Genomic DNA, 20539 nt, shown 5'->3' on the forward strand with positions numbered 1-20539 from the left:
GATTCAGATACTGCAAAAGATTAAAACGTCTTGTCCAAGATTTATTATAATTTGTGTTATTATTTTATTAGTTTTTAAAAAGCAGATTAAGAAATGTTAGTTAACTTGTCCCAGATCACAGTCCATGAGAGGAGAAACTATGGAAATACAGACTTCTAATACTAATGTCAAAGAAGCCGAAGTTGAACAGTTCTATGAAGACCTACAAGATCTTTTAGAACTAACACCCAAAAAAGATGTCCTTTTCATTATAGGGGACTGGAACGCAAAAGTAGGAAGTCAAGAAACACCTGGAGTAACAGGCAAATTTGGCCTTGGAGTACGGAATGAAGCAGGGCAAAGACTAATAGAGTTTTGCCAAGAGAACGCACTGGTCATAGCAAACACCCTCTTCCAACAACACAAGAGAAGATTCTACCTATGGACATCACGAGATGGCCAACACCAAAATCAGATTGATTATATTCTTTGCAGCCAAAGATGGAGAAGCTCTATACAGTCAGCAAAAACAAGACCGGGAGCTGACTGTGGCTCAGATCATGAACTCCTTACTGCCAAATTCAGACTTAAACTGAAGAGAGTAGGGATAACCACTAGATCATTCAGGTATGACCTAAATAAAATCCCTTATGACTATACAGTGGAAGTGAGAAATAGATTTAAGGGACTAGATCTGATAGACAGAGAGCCTGATGAACTATCAACTGAGGTTCACGACATTGTACAGGAGACAGGGATCAAGATCATCCCCATGGAAAAGAAATGCAAAAAGGCAAAATGGTTGTCTGAGGAGGCCTTACAAAGAGCTGTGAAATGAAGAGAAGCAAAGGGGAAAAGGAAAGATATTCCTATTTGAATGCAGAGTTCCAAAGAATAGCCAGTAGAGATAAGAAAGCCATCCTTAGTGACCAATGCAAAGAAATAGAGTAAAACAACAGAATGGGAAAGACAAGAGATCTCTTCAAGATGATTAGAGATACCAAGGGAACATTTCATGCAAAAATGGGCTCAATAAAGGACAGAAATGGTAGGGACATAACAGAAGCAGAAGATATTAAGAAGAGGTGGCAAGAATACACAAAAGAACTGTACACAAAAGATCTTCATGACCCAAATAATCACAATGGTGTGATCACTCACCTAGAGCTAGACATCCTGGAATGTGAAGTCAAGTGGCCTTAGAAAGCATCATTACGAACAAAGCTAGTGGAGGTGATGGAATTCCAGTTGAGCTATTTCAAATCCTGAAAGATGATGCTGTGAAAGTGCTGCACTTAAAATGCCAGCAAATTTGGAAAACTCAGCAGTGGCCACAGGACTGGAGAAGGTCAATTTTCATTCCAATCCCAAAGAAAGGCAATGCCAAAGAATGCTCAAACTACCGCACAATTGCACTCATCTTACACACTAGTAAAGTCATGCTCAAAATTCTCCAAGCCAGGCTTCAGCAACACGTGAACCGTGAACTTCCAGATGCTCAAGCTGGTATTAGAAAAGGCAGAGGAACCAGATATCAAATTGCCAATATCTGCTGGATCATCGAAAAAGCAAGAGAGTTCCAGAAAAACATCTATTTCTGCTTTATTGACTACACCAAAGCCTTAGAATGTGTGGATCACAATAAATTGTGGAAAATTCTAAAGGAGATGGGAATACCTGACCTGCCTCTTGAGAAACCTGTATGCAGTTCAGGAAGCAACAGTTAGAACTGGACATGGAACAACAGACTGGTTCCAAATAGGAAAAGGAGTATGTCAAGTCTGTATATTGTCACCCTGCTTATTTAACTTGTATGCAGAGTACATCATGAGAAACACTGGGCTGGAAGAAGCACGAGCTGGAATCAAGATTGCCGGGAGAAATATCAATAACCTCAGATATGCAGATGACACCACCCTTATGGCAGAAAGTGAAGAGGAACTGAAAAGCCTCTAGATGAATGTAAAAGAGAAGAGTGAAAAAGTTGGCTTAAAGCTCAACGTTCAGATAACTAAGATCATGGCATCTGGTCTCATCACCTCATGGGAAATAGATGGGGAGACAGTGGAAACAGTGTCAGACTTTATTTTTTGGGGCTCCAAAATCACTGCAGATGGTGACTGCAGCCATGAAATTAAAAGACGCTTACTCCTTGGAAGGAAAGTTATGACCCACCTAGATAGCATATTAAAAAGCAGAGACATTACTTTGCCAACAAAGGTCCGTCTGGTATGGTTTTTCCAGTGGTCATGTATGGATGTGAGAGTTGGACTGTGAAGAAAGCTGAGCGCCAAAAAATTGATGCTTTTGAACTGTGGTGTTGGAGAAGACTCTTGAGAGTCCCTTGGACTGCAAGGAGATCCAATCAGTCCCTCCTAAAGGAGATCAGTCCTGGGTGTTCATTGGAAGGACTGATGCTGAAGCTGAAACTCCAATACTTTGGCCACCTCATGGGAAGAGTTGACTCATTGGAAAAGACCCTGATGCTGGGAGGGATTGGGGGCAGGAGGAGAAGGGGACGGCAGAGGATGAGATGGCTGGATGGCATCACGGGCTCAATGGACATGAGTTTGAGTAAACTCTGGGAGTTGGTGATGGACTGGAGGCCTGGCGTGCTGCGATTCATGGGGTTGCAAAGAGTCGGACATGATTGAGCAACTGAACTGAACTGAATACTAATGTCTGTTAAACTTGCTTGGTTTATTCATCTTTTAAAAATTTAACTCTAGTATAGTTGCTTTACAATATTGTGTTGGCTTCTGCCATACATCATCATGAATCAGCCACAGGTATACATATGTCCCCTCCTTCCTGAGCCCACCTCCCATCTTCCTCCCCATCTCACCCCTCTAGGTTGTCACAGCACTCGGTTGAGCTCCCTGTGTCACACCGCAAATTCCCACTTGCTATCTATTTTACATATGAGAATGTATATGTTTCCATGCTATTCTCTCAATTTGTCCCACCCTCTCCTTCCCCCACTGTGTCCACAAGTTTGTCCTCTATAAAACAAAACCCTCAGATGGGAGAAAATAATTGCAAAGGAAGCAACAGACAATGGATTGATTTCCAAATATACAAGCAGCTCACGCATCTCAATACCAAAAAAATAAACTACTAAATAAAAAAAAAAAATGGGCAGAAGACCTAAACAGGCATTTCTCCAAAGAATACATACAGATGGCCATCAAACACATGAAAAGATGGTCAACATCGCTCATTATTAGAGAAATGCAAATTAAAACTGCAATAAGGTATCACCTCACCCCCCTTAGAATGGCCATCGTTAAAAAATCTATCAACACTAAATGCTGGAGGTGATGTGGAGAAAAGGTTTATTCTTTTTTGTATTAACAAGGAAGGGCCTGGCATGTGGCCTTGGTGTTCAGAATGACAGACAACAGTTGGGATAGTTCCTGGAGGGAAGAGCCTTGCTGACAGAGGTCTGCTATCAAATGTCACCATTTAACAGAGGGACCCACGGCTGCATGTGGCAGCCAAGGGTCTGGTCCAGTTGGAGAGGCCAAATCTCAAGAGACTCAGAAGCTGTGACCTAAGGAAACTTAGGCATCATCTACTTCAACTGGCTCAGTTTACAAATTCAGACCCAGAGAGATTAATAGGCTTGCTCAGTAAGTGGATGATTCAAAATCTAATGCTTATGCCAATTCGACCAAGTGCTCTAATCTTGAGTCAAGAAGCAGCAGACATTCTTGGGACTAGCAATGCTGATGATAAATAAAAATAATGATGATGGTGGTGGTGGTGATGATAGCTAATATTTTTGAGCACTAATCTAAATTCTAAGTACTCACTTTAATGCTTTATAAATATCCACTTGATTATTCCTGACAACAACCTGCAAAATTAGGCATAATCATCATCTCCATGTAAGATCAAAGGAGAACCTCTCAAGGACTCAAAATCTATAAAGGACATAGTGAATCCCAACCAAGGCAATCTGACTTTTGAGCTGGAACTCATAAGCATATGCTGTGTTGAAGACTCAAGTGTTAGGGGAAGGGGCAGGGTGAGGGGGGGTGGGACAAGTGGGAACTCAATCTTTTCTCTCTCAGGTTCGACTAGGGCTTATATATTTCCCATTACTACAGATGCAAAGTGTGTATTGGCTTAGAATTTGACATTACCTGATGCCAGTGTGAATTCTACATGATTTTAAGTCAAGTAGAGATGCTAAAGCAATGGTATGTCAGAGTGTAGAGGGATTGACTTATGACTTATTGGACTATACCTGAAGTAAATTCCCCTAAACACAATTTTAGTTTTCATGTACATAAAGAAGTACTTCTGAAAAGAGTAAAACATTTTGCCCTCTGGTGTAAAAAAACCATTATCACAGCAAAAAATAATGCTTAATCCAAGCAATACTTGAATAATTCACTTTATGTCGACCAAAAAGAGGGAAAGCAATAAGTAAACCAAATTTTTCTAGAAATGAGATTCTATTGGTTAGTGAATGTCAATAATGTTGACTACAGGATAGCTAGATTTATGACTACTGTTCTCCATCCAAAAAGAAACGAAGCTTGTTAATTCTAGAGAGAGAATTGCCATATCATAGTGGGGTTCCAGAGTTGGGTTACTGAGGTTACATTTCAGCTCTGTCATTCAACTATATACTGTGTGTTTAATCAATCTAGTATTACTACTGCTGTTGCTGAGTCTCTTTATTCGTGTCTGACTCTTGGCGACCCCATAGACTGCAGTCCATCAGGCTTCTCTGTCCATGAGATTCTCCAGGCAAGAATACTGGAGTGGGTTGCCATGCCCTCCTCCAGGGGATCTTCCTGACCCAGGGATTGAGTCCGCGTCTCTTATGTCTCCTGCACTGGCAGGTGGGTTCTTCACCACTAGTGCCACCTGGGAAGCACCAAAACTAGTATTTGGCACTCTTAAATTTAAAAAGAATGGTCAAGGGTTAATTTCAATATTACCAATTTGTCAATACTGATCCTCGGAACATCCTCAGGAAAACAAAACAAAAATTCCTAGTACACACAAAATTTATTTGTGAGAAAATGAAAATCTGAAATGCCATGTTACACCAACACAGAGAATGCTAATTATAAAATCTGACTTCCATGGATAAAAATCATAAGGTTTCCAAAGAAGCATAGGTATTACTCAAAAGGATATATACACAGCTGCTCAAAAGACTTTATATCCTAAAGTTACATAACTTTTTAAGTTATTTGCAGGGAAACAAGTGAAACAAATCAATCTGATTTGTGAAAAGTCAGAATTCCTCGTGTGAAACATTGAAATTCAAAGAAAAGATCAAAAAATAACACAGACACACAAGGAAAACCAGGTTAGTGACTAGAACATCAAAACATTAAAATGTCAAAAAATAATCAAAACAAGGAAATAACAAGGGTAAAACTAATAGGCTTCCTTCACTGGAATCTAGTTACAGAGCTTTAAAGAGGCATATCTGATTGACAGAAGTCACAAAATGGCAACTCACAGGTCAAGCCATTTGCAGAAATGTTGTTTGATAGCAGAGCTATTTTTTAAGTTATAAAATCACATATCTTTTTCAGAATCCATTTTTTTTCTTCTGTTTTTTCTTAAAAAAAAAAAAAAAAAAAAAGAACCAGCAATGAGCTGGAGCTCAGTAATTGCTGCCCTCATTGTATAAGGTTTTCTAGTTTGCACTGGTTTTACTCACCTTATTTTTATTCCTTTATAATATATTACCAGGCTGCCATCTATAGTCAAGTGAGTTGACAAACTCTTGTTGGTGTTAGTTGCTCAGTTGTGTCTGACTCTTTGCCAGACACAGACTCTTTGCCAGATACATGGACTGTAGCCCACCAGGCTCGTCTGTCCACAGAAATCTCCAGGCAAGAATACTGGAGTGGACTGCCATTTCCTACACCAGGGAATCTTCCCTACCCAGGGATCGAACCCGGGTCTCCTGCACTGCAGGCAGATTCTTTACCATCTAAGTCACCAGGGCTGGGACAAAGTGAAAGGGTTAGTTGCATCCGACTCTTTTTTTTTTTTTTCTTTTTTTAATTTAATTTTTTTTTTTTAATTTTTTTATTAGTTGGAGGCTAATTACTTCACAACATTTCAGTGGGTTTTGTCATACATTGATATGAATCAGCCATAGATTTACACTTATTCCCCATCCCGATCCCCCCTCCCACCTCCCTCTCCACCCGATTCCTCTGGGTCTTCCCAGTGCACCAGGCCGGAGCACTTGTCTCATGCATCCCACCTGGGCTGGTGATCTGTTTCACCATAGATAGTATACATGCTGTTCTTTTGAAACATCCCACCCTCACCTTCTCCCACAGAGTTCAAAAGTCTGTTCTGTATTTCTGTGTCTCTTTTTCTGTTTTGCATATAGGGTTATCGTTACCATCTTTCTAAATTCCATATATATGTGTTAGTATGCTGTAATGTTCTTTATCTTTCTGGCTTACTTCACTCTGTATAAGGGGCTCCAGTTTCATCCATCTCATTAGGACTGGTTCAAATGAATTCCTTTTGACGGCTGAGTAAAATTCCATGGTGTATATGTACCACAGCTTCCTTATCCATTCATCTGCTGATGGGCATCTAGGTTGCTTCCATGTCCTGGCTATTATAAACAGTGCTGCGATGAACATTGGGGTGCATGTGTCTCTTTCAGATCTGGTTTCCTCAGTGTGTATGCCCAGAAGTGGTATTGCTGGGTCATATGGCAGTTCTATTTCCAGTTTTTTAAGGAATCTCCACACTGTTTTCCATAGTGGCTGTACTAGTTTGCATTCCCACCAACAGTGTAAGAGGGTTCCCTTTTCTCCACAGCCTCTCCAGCATTTATTGCTTGTAGACTTTTGGATAGCAGCCATCCTGACTGGTGTGTAATGGTACCTCATTGTGGTTTTGATTTGCATTTCTCTAATAATGAGTGATGTTGAGCACCTTTTCATGTGTTTGTTAGCCATCTGTATGTCTTCTTTGGAGAAATGTCTGTTTAGTTCTTTGGCCCACTTTTTGATTGGGTCATTTATTTTTCTGGAATTGAGCTTCAGGAGTTGCTTGTATATTTTTGAGATTAATCCTTTGTCTGTTTCTTCATTTGCTATTATTTTCTCCCAATCTGACGGCTGTCTTTTCACCTTACTTATAGTTTCTTTTGTAGTGCAAAAGCTTTTAAGTTTCATTAGATCCCATTTGTTTAGTTTTGCTTTTATTTCCAATATTCTGGGAGGTGGGTCATAGAGGATCTTGCTGTGATTTATGTCGGAGAGTGTGCATCCGACTCTTTTTGACCCCATGGACTGTAGCCCACCAGGCTTCTCTGTCCATGGAATTCTCCAGGCAAGAATGTTGGAGTGGTAGTTATTCCCTTCTCCAGGGGATCTTCCTGACCCAGGGATCAAACCTGGGTCTCCTGCATAGCAGGCAGATTCTTTACCATCTGGGCCACCAGGGAAGCAACTGGTAGATAAGCCCTTATCCACCATCAGACTAATTCAAGTCATGAAAGTGATCAATTGAAGACAGGTCATGAAAGTGATCAACTGCAGAAAGGATTGCAAGACTGAACATCATTAGGGAGCTTCATTTGTTCACTCACTCATTCGTTCATCCAACAAATATACATTAGGTTGAAAAGTGTCAGATACTGAGCTCAAATAAGAATATAAGCATTTGGGATTTCTTTTCATCAAGAAAATAGGCAGTCATAGATCTGGATGTATAAAAACATGTATGTCATAGAGAGAACTGAGGATAAAACAATGGTGAATTTTAGGAAATGAAATGAGAAATTATAAAAAGTGCTAACAATTTGCTAATTATTGCAGGGCTCTCAAAGGATAAGAATTCCAAAGAAGGAGGGGGTGGTCAACAGTGTAAAAGTATGGCTGAGCAGTGAAGTATGGCTGAGTTAAGGAAGCTAGAAAAGAAAAATCATTCTAAGATATAAGTAGCACATTCCTGACATTTAAGAGGACATAGGTAGAGAAGGCGGAGAAGGCAATGGCACCCCACTCCAGTAGTCTTGCCTGGAAAATCCCATGGACGGAGGAGCCTGGTGGGCTGCGGTCCATGGGATCGCTAAGAGTCGGACACGACTGAGTGACTTCACTTTCACTTTTCACTTTCATGCATTGGAGAAGGAAATGGCAACCCACTCCAGTGTTCTTGCCTGGAGAATCCCAGTGATGGGGGAGCCTGATGGGTTGCCATCTATGGGATCACACAGAGTTGGACAGGACTGAAGTGACTTAGCAGCAGCAGCAGCAGGTAGAGAAGGCAGATAAAGCCAAGTTGAGTGGTGAGAAAATGAGAGTAAAGGGCATGAAAAAGAGCCAGGATAGGTTGGAGGGTAGGTGTAATGGGAAATGATGGAGTGGGGTAAGTGAGATGGCCAGTGAAGAGGACTGAATATGTGCAGAGACAGATTTGGCACCAGACAGTTCACAAGAACAATCACATGCTAGAATGAATTCCATCTAGATGGAATCAGTCAGTCAGTTCAGTTGCTCAGTCGTGTCTGACTCTGCGACCCCATGGACTGCAGCACACCAGGCTTCCCTGTCCATCACCAACTCTCAGAGCTTACTCAAACTCATCTCCATCGAGTCAGAGATGCCATCCAACCATTTCATCCTCTGTCGTCCCCTTCTTTTCCTGCCTTCAATCTTTCCCAGAATCAGGGTAATTTCCAATGAGTCAGTTCTTCGCATCAGGTGGTCAAAGTATTGGAGTTTCAGCATCCACATCAGTCCTTCCAATGAAATTCAGGACTGATCTCCTTTAGGATAGACTGGTTGGATCTCCTTGCAGTCCAAGGGACTCTCAAGAGTCTTTTCCAACACCACAGTTCAAAAGCATCAATTCTTTGGCACTCAGCTCTCTTTACAGTCCAACTCTTACTCCCATACATGACTACTGGAAAAACCATAGCTTTGACTAGATGGAACTTGTTGGCAAAGTAATGTCTCTGCTTTTTAATATGCTGTCTAGATTGGTCATAGCTTTTCTTTCAAGGAGTAAACATCTTTTAATTTCATGGCTGCAGTCACTATCTGCAGTGATTTTGAAGCCGCCCAGATGGACTACCATTAACTTAAATTTTGATATCAGAGCAAAATTTTGTAACTTTTCTGTAAACCATATCCCCAAGTTTACTTCTTGAGACACATTCTGGAAAGGTGTTTTTGCTCTGAAACTTTCTTTAGTTTGCACCAAAATTCACTGACAATAAGTTACCAGAGAAAATCTGTCAATTATCAGTTATGTTTTATTTTCTGGTATTTCACTTGTGATCTCAATCAGAAATGATTGAAATGTTTTTATTTCTTCGCCTCTGCTTGAAATGGACATTTTCCACAGAGGTATTTAATCTTGGACCAATGAAATCAGGTAATATTATTCTTGAGAATCCTCTATATATAATAATAATCAAGAGAAAGCAAGACTAAAGTACAAATGGTATGTTTTTTTTTTTTTTCAGTTTATACTAGGGTGATGATATCTATTGCCTTCCTTTGTATATTCACATTGACTATAGTAGTTCTTTCAACTTTGACATTGGAAATATCTAATGGCAAGTATCTGTTCATCAAATAGGGATCAAACGGTCTCAGGAAAGAAAAAAGAAAAGCAAATGCATTTAATTCTTAATTTTCATAAGGTAATGTGCCCTGAGTAAGATGACTTATCAGGATCTGTTTCAGTTCTGTAGCTGTGAAATGGTAAGAGAGAAAATAAAACCTGCTGACTGAGGGTGGTTTTAAAAATAAAAATTCCTGAATACTTTTTAGCAAAATGTTTATAATGCAATCTCTTAAACAAAGGCATAATTTGAAATGGAAGCAAACCTGACTGTTCCAAATATTTTAGGAATTGTCCTATTGCTATCTCTTTAGTATACACACCTGCACCTGGAATTTGATACAAAAATAAATGTTTATTGGTTATTAGTTATTCAAGTGGCTTATATAATTTGAAAAGTCTCATAGATAGATAGATAAATAGACAGATAATTGAGATGTGCTGCTTATTGGGAAACATTGGTAGGTATTTGTCTTTTTGTCATGCATTCTGTAAGATGAATGGTACAAAGTCAACTGGGTTTTTCTTCAGTTGTATATGGGAAGACATTCCAAATGCTCGCTGTTGAGTTTACAAGTAGAATTTCAGTGCCCCTGCAGTCACACTTTTAAAAGTCCAGCCTTTCAAGCCCATCCACAGTGAAGGAGGATATTCATTACCTTCCCTTTCACCTCCTCCCCCACCTCCACGACCAGAGCCAGAGATGATAACCACCACCCAGAACCCCAGAGGTGAACCGCAGAAGGCTTCATTGCCTTCTGACGTACTGTCTGTACAGTCAGGCTTAGGGATTTCAAAATCTCAACCAGTCATCTTCCTATATGACTCCAAGTAAAACTGTCAAACATAATAGGCTTTGCAGAGACTTCTCCCTCTCTTTAAAGTCTTTATAGAGATTACAATTGAGGAGAATTGTTATCAAATCAAATGAAATAAAATAATGTATTACATAATTTAATCATCAATTCCAAAGCCTACCCAAACAGACTCTAAGTTCAGCTGGAAATGGATAAAATTGGATCATCAAAGGTCTGTGTCTGATGGTAGAATAAGAACTAAATACCCATTATGCTAGAAGTTCAATATGTAAGACATTTATGTAGCACTCAACCAAAAACTTTGTAACATGTAATCTACTCACCCCTGCAACGCTTTCTCTCCAAACCAATCTCCTTTCCCTAAGGTTCTAAGAAAGACTGGGTCTTCATTTGGTGAGTCTTCACGAGTGACATTAACCTAGAAAGAGAAACAATGAAAGCCTATATCCACTGCATACATACTGGATGATCAAATAAACACTAGTTAATGATGTTCACATCATTTCTTATTTTTTAAATTTATTTGTATGAAGAGAAAAAGTACATTATCACTAGAGGGGACAAAGAATAGTATCACAAATTCCCATGCACCCCAAGAAATAACTCCCAAATATTTTGTTATACTTTGAAGCTTTTGTCCAGAAATAATAAATTATTCAGAAATTTGAATTTCACTCAAATCCTCATCACTATTCCCATTTCCAACTTTCTATGAAGCAATTGCTATGATGAATTTAATGAGTGCTCCTTCAGTTTTTTATACGTGTTTATATGCATGTGTTTTAAAAATATATGAATAGCATAATACAGTAGGGATCATTCTGCAACTTCCACTTTTCTCTTAACGTTTTAATTTTTCATACCATGCTACTATATGTATAAATCTAGTTCATTCATTTTAATGTTGTAGTGTCTTCTTTCATCCCATATTTATTTATCAGTTGCCTTGCAGATGTACATTTACAGTCTCCATTTTTTTTACTTTTTTAAACATTCACCTTTACGTGTATATCCCAGTTTCTCTAGGATATGCTTATCGCTTTGCTAAGAAGAATCCTTCATTAGGATTCATTCAAAGGCCAATTATATTTTCATAAAGACTTCCTACAGGTCTCTACCTTTCTGTCATCCTCATGATCTATGTTTCATTCAGTAAGATTTCTTTTTTGAAGATATATAAATGACATATATGTCTTTATTTTACCATAATAAACAGTATGCTAATCAAAGAAATGAGTATTTCTTGGCATTCTCTATAATTTATAGTAAGCACTCAATAAAAAACAGTTAATTACATGAACAGAAAAGCTTCATTACTATTATAACAAAATTTCCCTACCCATATAGGACTCGGGAAGCAAATGTATTTGTTGCATGAATGAAGTCCATGGAAAGCCAATGTATTTGTTGCATGAATGAAGACATAAATGCAGTAAAGTGTACCTTTATGTTAATTCACTTCCCTCTGCTGCTGCTGCAGCTGCTGCTAAGTCACATCAGTCGTGTCCGACTCTGTGTGACCCCATAGATGGCAGCCCACCAGGCTCCTGTCCCTGGGATCCTCTAGGCAAGAGTACTGGAGTGGGTTGCCATTTCCTTCTCCAGTGCATGAAAGTGAAAAGTGAAAGTGAAGTCACTCAGTCGTGTCCAACTCTTCACGACCCCATGGACTGTAGCCTACCAGGCTCCTCCATCCATGGGATTTTCCAGGCAAGAGTACTGGAGTGGGGTGCCATTGCCTTCTCCTCACTTCCCTCTAAAGCTCTACAAATATTCATAATACTGGCTATGTGTCAAAGAAAGGTTAAATAGTTAAAATTCACCTTCCTGAAAAATGTAATGAAGTAGAAAAACTAATTTCTTGAGACAATGCCAGACACTTAAACACATTTAAAAATACTATGCTTCAGGTTTTTTAATTTAGAGATTGTATGTCAAAGACCAGAATTTTTGTAAGTATTAAGAAGGTCTATGCAAGATGGAGGGAATTCAATTATTATTCTCCACTGATCCATTTGATTACTCCTCCATAAGGTGTTTCAAAACCATGGGAATGCAGTTTTTAACACTTACCACTAAGCTGTATCAGAGAGATATTCATTTGCATACTAATGAGGATTTCATGGATGTAACTGGAAATAAACTAGCCTAGTGGTACTCAAATGTCTATGTGTGTGTATCTGTGTGTGTTGGAGGGTGGTGGTCTTGTTTAAAATAAAGGTTACCGAACTCACTTGACCCTTATTCCTGAGGTTCTGAATGAATGGGTTTTGTAAATCTGCATTTCAAAAGATTAGTGTTTGACAAACATTGATACATTGCTTCATTTCTGAACCTCAGCTTTCTCTTCACAATGAAACAACTCAGAAAAATTATTTCTGTCAATCCTCCTGGTTGTTAAAAATAAGTCATGAACTAAGGTGTAATATAACATAAGTTAAGCTCATTAATTCAAATTAGATATAAGAACACCTATAACTATATATTTACCATTTGGGTAACACGAATGATTATAAATTCAAATGGGCAGACTTATGCAAGCCATGGAGAAATTTCAGTGAGTTTTGAAATGTTCTTTAAAAGCATGTTAACTGAGGATTTCCCTGGTGGTCCAGTGGTTAAGAATCTGCCTACCAATGCACGGGACATGGGTTCTATCCCTGATCCAAGAAGATCCTACATGCTGTAAGGCAGCTAAGCCCCAGTGCCAAAACTGTGTACCCTAGAAGCCCTGCTCTGCAGCAAGAAAAGCCACCGCAATGAGAAGCCTGTGCACTCCAACTAGAGAATGTCCCACCTGCAGTGTGTAAGGTCCTGCTCACCGCAACTAGAGATAGCCTACGCACAGCGATAAAGATCCAGTGCAGCCAAAAAAAAAAAAAAAAAAACACAAAACACGTTACTGAAATGCTAGAGATGTAAAAAATGGTTCACCTACAGAATAAACCACTTTCTGCTTCTATGATAAATATGAGAAAAATCTATCTCCAGTTCATATATGTGAAAAAAAATAAGCATCTCAAAGAGCAAGAACAAAAGTTTTCCTTTAAAGTTGTAGTTTCCATAGTTTTTCTTTGTATATATAGTGTGCTGTGCTGTGTGCTTATTTGCTCAGTCATGTCTGACTCTTTGCAACCCCAAGGACTGTAGCCTGCCAGGTAGCTCCTCTGTCCATGGGGAGTCTCCAGGTAAGAATACTGGAATGGGCTGCCATGCCCTCCTCCAGGGGATCTTCCCAGCCCAGGGATGGAACCCAGGTCTCCCGCACTGCAGGGGGATTCTTTACCATCTGAGCCACCAGGGAAGTCCATATACATAGTGAATAATTCTAAATGTTTGCAGACACCAGTTATGAACATTTGCATCTTTAATTCCTAAAAAAAAAACCCACAATCCGAGGTAGAAAAAGTTATATCACAGAGATAGCTTTCTAACCTTGATCCATATATGTAGTCTTTTTACCTAAACTACAAAGTACTTTATGGTCCACAAAACTGTAGAAGGGAACTAGTTAGGGAGCTTCAGAGATATTTAGTCTATTTGAACCACCTTGCCCTCTAAATGAGAGAGTTATCTCATTTGAATGTGTTTGTGCTGTGTGTTACTTAAATGAGAACATCAATGAAGAGCATCCTAACTGTTACTGTCCCCAAAAGTTGGTTCTTTTCCCCTTATTTTCCCCTTTGTTCCATTTCTCTCATTTATTTGAGAAATTCCATGCTTTTGATTGTAATTATCCCATATCTCTACTATTGCTCTTATTGCCATAAGTGTTATAATCCCTTTACTTATCTATATATTAATTTTTCTATAAAACATATGCAAAGTCTTATAATTTAAAATTTTGGAGCATTTAAAAAATTATGTATAAAATTTTAAAATTAGGAATCAAAATAGAAATTAGATATTTTAAATGGGGCACATAAATTTAAACTTAAAATCCAAAATCTTTTATTCATTGAAGAATGAATACAGAATAAAGAATGAATACAAAAATATCAGTGTATTCAACCAACATGTTTAATCAAAAACAACTCAAAAACAACAAAAAAAAAATGTTTTTGTACAGATTCAGCAGGTTTTATAAGCAAAACAATGTTTATTGTAAAGAAATATGGAAATCAGAGATATGTGGGGGCAGACCCAGCTGGAGAACAGGGTTAAGTAAACATTTTCCTACCTGTGTGACTAATACAATATAAGAATGAGGAGTTCCCAAATCAAAGCAACTCCCTTTTCAAGTAATGTTCTGCACATATTGCTAAAAAACTGGTCCTATTATACCCAAAAAGTGTTCCCTAATGTAAAAAACAAACAAACAAAAAACCCAAAACACTTTTAAGAGGAATATCTGATCATCTAGGGCATATACAAGGAAATAAACTTTTTCTGAGCTTGAAGCTTGCCTGCATCCCTTGAGTCATTAGTTAAATTCAGTTGGGTAAGATCTATGACTCCCATGAGTCTGACTGACAACTGAATCTTTTGTGCAACACAGGAATGAATCAGAATCTCATTCACTATATGCCCACCCTCTCCCACAAATGTCTCTGGTGAAACTTATGTTCATGATTCTATTTCTGGTACTTCTAATTTAATGAGTGTCTGTGCATGTACTCACATGCACCTCATTCCATGCAAAAATACCATATGTTTACTTGGCTTTAAACTTAATATAAATATCATGCCACACATATCTTTCAACTTGTTTCTTTTAATCAGCATTGCATTTGACTTATCCAATTCATCCATGTTAATATATGTGGCTGTAGTTTATTTCCGGTTTGTATAGTATGCCATTATATGAATATTACATAATTTATTAATTCTTACATATATGTGAGTTTTTCCAGGTTTATTGTTGTTATATTTTAGTTTTGTACTATTAACAACATTACTCATGAATATTTTTGCATGTCTTGTGGTAGGCATGGGTAAGTGTTTCATTAGGGTCACTACTTAATGAATGAAGAACAAGGTTATAAAGTACATGCATCTTCTCTTTCATTAGGTATTGACTAGTCTTGGTACAAAGAAGTCACACCAACTTATTAATGCATTTCTACCATCAGTGAATGAAAGATCATTTTGTACTACATTGTCATCAACACTTGTTGCTTTTATTATTCTATGGCCATTAGTATTTTTTGTGATGTATCTGATTATGATTTTTGCTGATTTTTCTATTGAACTGATTGTCATTTTTATTGATTCATAAGACTGTACTTTATCTATTTATTGTGTTTATGATGCTTCACACCAAAGTTATTAATTTAAATGTGATCATATTTAACCACATTATTCCTATTGATTATGCTTTAGAATTCTCATTTAAGAAATTCTTCCCTATCCAAACTTGATAGAGATATTCTCCACATTGTCTTTTGTTTTTTTCTATTTTTTTTCTTTTACACTGAGGTCTGGAATTGACTTTTATGTATACTGTGATCCGGTTTTATGTATTAACCAGTGCTGTCCCAAATGAAGTTTCCATAGATCATGGATCTTTATTTGAGCTCTCTATACCTATTCTGACATATTTACCTAGTTCTTAATAGAATTAAGACTACATTTGCTTCATTACTTTAAGCTTACAATGAGTCTTTATATCTACTAAAGTAATTCTCCCCAATATATTCTTATTCCTTTCAAATGTTTTAGCCATTTTGGTCTTTTGCTAGTGTCTTTAAATAAAATTTGCTTCTTAAACAAATTGAATACTTTCTGTTAGCTATATTCTTAAGTATTTGATTTTGGAAATCATTATTAATTACACATTTTAAAAATTGTATTTTTAACTGAGTTTACTGGTATTTAGAAATACATGTAGTTTTCAAACTGACCATAAAGTACCATTGACTTTTGTTATTCTTTTAGCAGAGAGTCCTATGAATTTAAATACATGTATGTGTGAGTTTTAGTTGCTCAGTCGTGTCTGACTCTTTACCATGCTATGGACTGGAGCCCATCAGACTCCTCTGTCCATGGAGTTCTCCAGGCAAGAATAGTGGAGTGGGAAGCCATTCCCTCCTCCCAGGGATCTTCCTGACCCAGAGATGGAAACCACGGCGTCTCCTGCCTCTTCTGCATTGCAGGCAGATTCTTTACCACTGAGCCACCTGGGAAGCCGAAATACCTGTATAGATTTGCTTAACTTCTTCTATAACTGGATATAGAACAATTCTATCACCTCAAGAAATGTCTTCATGCTATGAGTTTATGGTCACAGCCTACCCAAGTCTTGCCGCTAGAAACCAGTGGTCTGTTTTGTAGCATATGTTTTATCTTTTAGGTAATGTCAGGTAAATGTAATAATAAAATATTTAACCTTTTGAGACTGGCTTTTTTTTTTTTTAACTTATAATGTCTTTGAGATTCACTCAAGTTGTTACATTATATAGAAGCTCATTCTTTTTATTGCTGAGTAATGTTCCATTGAATGAATATGCCACAATGTATCAATTCATCCACTAAAGGACATTTCAATTTTGAGCAATAGTGAATCAAGATTCTATAAACATTGATGCATTATTTTTGCTTGAGTTTTGTTTTCATTTATCTAGAATAAATACCAAAAAGTAAAAATATTAGGTCATATGGTAATTGCTTATTTAACTCTATATAGTTTCAAAATAGTTTGACCATTTTGCATTCCCACCAGTAATGTATTAGAGATGGAGTTGCTTGGCATCCTCACCAGCACTCATGATTTGTCATCATATATTTTTTTTTCATTTTAGCTATTCTATTAATCACACAATGGTATCTCATGGTTTTAATATGCAATTCCATAATAATTAATGTAATTATAATTGAATTATATGCAATTATAATTTAATTATTAAAATTAATAATTAAAAATAGAGACATTACTTTGCCAACAAAGGTCTGTGTAGTCAAAGCTATGGTTTCTCCAGTAATCATGTGTGGTTGTGAGAGTTAGACAATAAGGAAGGCTGAGCATCGAAGAATTGATGCTTTTGAACTATGGTGTTGGAGAAGACACTTGAGAGTCCCTTGGACTGCTAGGAGATCAAACCAGTCAATCCTAAAGGAAATCAATCCCGAATACTCATTGGATGCTGAAGCTGAAGCTCCAATACTTTTGCCACCTGATGCGAACAGCTGACTCATTAGAAAAGACCCCGATGCTGGGAAAGATTGAAGGTGGGAGGAGAAGGGGACGACAGAGGACAAGATGGTTGAATGGCATCACTGACTCGATGGACACCAGCAGATGGTGAAGGACTTGGAAGCCTGGCGTGTTGCAGTCCAGGGAGTCATAAACAGTCAGACACAACTGAGAGACTGAACAACAATAATTAATAATATTAAATACCTTTTCACATGCATAGTTTTCATCTTTATATATATTTTGTTCAAATGCCTAGTCAAGGGCCTTGTCCATTTTTCAAAAACTTGATAGTTTGGTTTTTTAAATTGACTTTTGGATGTTCTTTACATAGACTCAATATAAGCACTTTGCCAGGTGTGTGATTTGCTAACATTTTTCAGTTTTTAGTTTACCTCTTCATTCTCATAATAAAAGTGTCTTTCACAAAAGATGTTTGTTATTTTGTTAATACCAAATTTATCTTTTCTTTGTTTGTTTTATGGGCTATACTTTTGGTGTCATGGCTAGGAACTTTTGACCTAAGCCAAGACATAAAGATTTTCTTGTAGAAGTTTTACAGTTGTGTATTTTATGTTTAAATCTACTAATTATATTTTTAATTATATTTTTAAATACATTAATTATAGCTATGAACTTTAGGTCAAGACGTACTTTTTCCACCTATGGGTAACCAATCATTCAAATACCATATCCTGAAAAGACTGCTCTTTCTTCACTGATTGCTTTCACTATTAAGTATGATGTTAGCTGTAGGTACTTCGTATATATCAATTAGTAATTTGAGGAAGATCTCTTTTATTCCTAATTTTCTGAGAGTTAGCATAATGTTACGTATGTCAGATGCTTTCATTGCATCAACTGACATGACAATATGACTTTTGTTTTTTGAGTATTAATATGACAGATATTATTGAGCGATTCAGCTTTTTCAAAATTTATAGTAAAGTGTCTAGTTGTACAGTATCCAATAGTCAACAATAGCAGCATTCAGCAATTGCACTGTGGCTACTGCTACTACTAAGAAGCTGAATATTTTAAGTTAGTTAATTTTAATTTAGATAGTGAGTGGAACTAATGGCTACTCTGTTAGGTTTTGAAGATATAATATAGCAAAGCAAAAAGTGCTGAACAATGTTGATCTAGCTAAGCATATATTAATTTTAATAATTTATCTGTCTACATAAAAACAAAAGAAACTAAAATCATACCATCTGTAATTAATTGCTATCTTACTTCTTCATTTCCAAATGTTATATCTTTTTCTTGACTTACTTCAGTGGTTGGGATGTTTAGTTCCACACTGAACAGAAATGGGGATAATATGCATCTTTATTTTCCTCTTGATCTAAAATTAAATGCTTCTCATGTTTCGCCCTGACACACACATATATACATAGACACACAAAATTTCTATCAGAGAATACTTTCAGTATTGAACAACAATAAACATTGTCTTAAGCCAATCTGTTTAAACAAGATGCTTAAGCACTTGTTAATTCTAAGCAAAGCCATGTGGTTTTAAGTGGCATTTAATAAAAAAAAAATTTTGATATATTTTTTCTAATGGTAGCATACAAGGTATATTGAATAGAATAAAAACAAAATCAAAATGCATCTCAATCATTATTCAAACTCTGAAGTTCTGTCCATAACTCTTACTCAATTTTGGTTCAATGCATTTATGGAGAGAGATTTTTTGATGTAACCCAACTGCAAGGACATATGCATAAAGTTTTATAGGAGATATTTTTCATGTTCAACTGTGAATCCTTGGGTGCTTTATAGTCTGATGGGGGTACAAGACATGTTTTCATGCAACTGGAATGGATGGATTGAAAGTACAGGGAACTAAGATCTCAGCTTCTTCCTGAGGCATCGTCAGGGACTCGGACTTCACCACAGCATCCTGCCTCATTTTAGAAAACAGTTTGTATGGGTTTAGTGGTAGGAAAAAATATATTTCAAAGATTAATTTATGATTATTACTCTTTGTGCAAATGTGCTTTATGAAAAAATAAAAAATGCATTATATTTAAATTAAGGAACTTCAGTTCACTTCAGTTCAGTCGCTCAGTCATGTCCAACTCTTTGTGACCCCGTGGACTGCAGCATAGCAGGCTTCCCTATCCATCACCAACTCCCGGAGCTTACTCCAACTCATGTCCATCCAGTTGGTGATGCCATCCAACCCTCTCATCCTCTGTCGTCCTCTTCTCCTGCCTTCAATCTTTCCCAGCATCAGGGTCTTTTCAAACGAGTCAGCTCTTCTCATCAGGTGGCCAAAGTATTGGAGTTTCATTTTCAGCATCAGTCCTTCCAACAAATATTCAGGACTGATTTCCTTTAGGATGGACTGGATGGATCTCCTTGCTGTTCAAGGACCTCTCAAGTGTCTTCTCCAACACCACAGTTCAAAAGCATCGATTCTTAGGTGCTCAGCTTTCTTTATAGTTCAACTCTCACATCCGTACATGACTACCGGAAAAACCACAGCTTTGACTAGAGGACCTTTGGTTGCAAAAAAATGTCTCTGCTTTTTAATATGCTGTCTAGATTGGTCATAGTTCTTCATCCAAGGAGTAAGCATCTTTTAATTTCATAGCTACAGTCACCAACTGCAGTTATTTTGGAGTCCAAGAAAACAAATTCTCTCACTGTTTCCATTGTTTTCCCATTTATTGGCCAGTAAGTGATGGGACCGGATGCCATGATCTTAAGTTTTCTGAATGCTGAGCTTTAAGACAACTTTCTCCACTCTCCTCTTTCACTTTCATCAAGAGGCACTTTAGTTCTTCTTTGTTTTCTGCCATAAGGGTGGTGTCATCTGCATATCTGAGGTTATTGATATTCCTCCCAGCAATCTTGGTTCCAGCTTGTGTTTCATCCAGTCTGGCATTTCACATGATATACTGTGCATATAAGTTAAAAAAGCAGGGTGACAATATACAGCTTTTATGAATTCCTTTCCCAATTTGGAACCAGTCTGTTGTTCAATGTCCAGTTCTAACTGTTGCTTCTTGACCTG

General features: G+C 37.4%; 1 protein-coding gene across 5 annotated transcripts in view; it reads right to left on the reverse strand.

The window, feature by feature from the left end:
• Window positions 1-20539, reverse strand: part of PRKG1 (protein kinase cGMP-dependent 1) — a 1340863-nt gene that overhangs the window by 220028 nt on the left and 1100296 nt on the right. For all 5 annotated transcript variants that reach the window (XM_043924973.1, XM_043924972.1, XM_043924975.1 and 2 more), the window contains one exon: window positions 10703-10797. In XM_043924973.1, the coding sequence (XP_043780908.1) occupies window positions 10703-10797 (95 nt within the window). The remainder of the gene's footprint in view (window positions 1-10702; window positions 10798-20539) is intronic.

This window comes from Cervus elaphus, chromosome 15 (genome assembly GCF_910594005.1).
Source record: "Cervus elaphus chromosome 15, mCerEla1.1, whole genome shotgun sequence".
NCBI classification, from domain to species: Eukaryota; Metazoa; Chordata; class Mammalia; order Artiodactyla; family Cervidae; genus Cervus; species Cervus elaphus.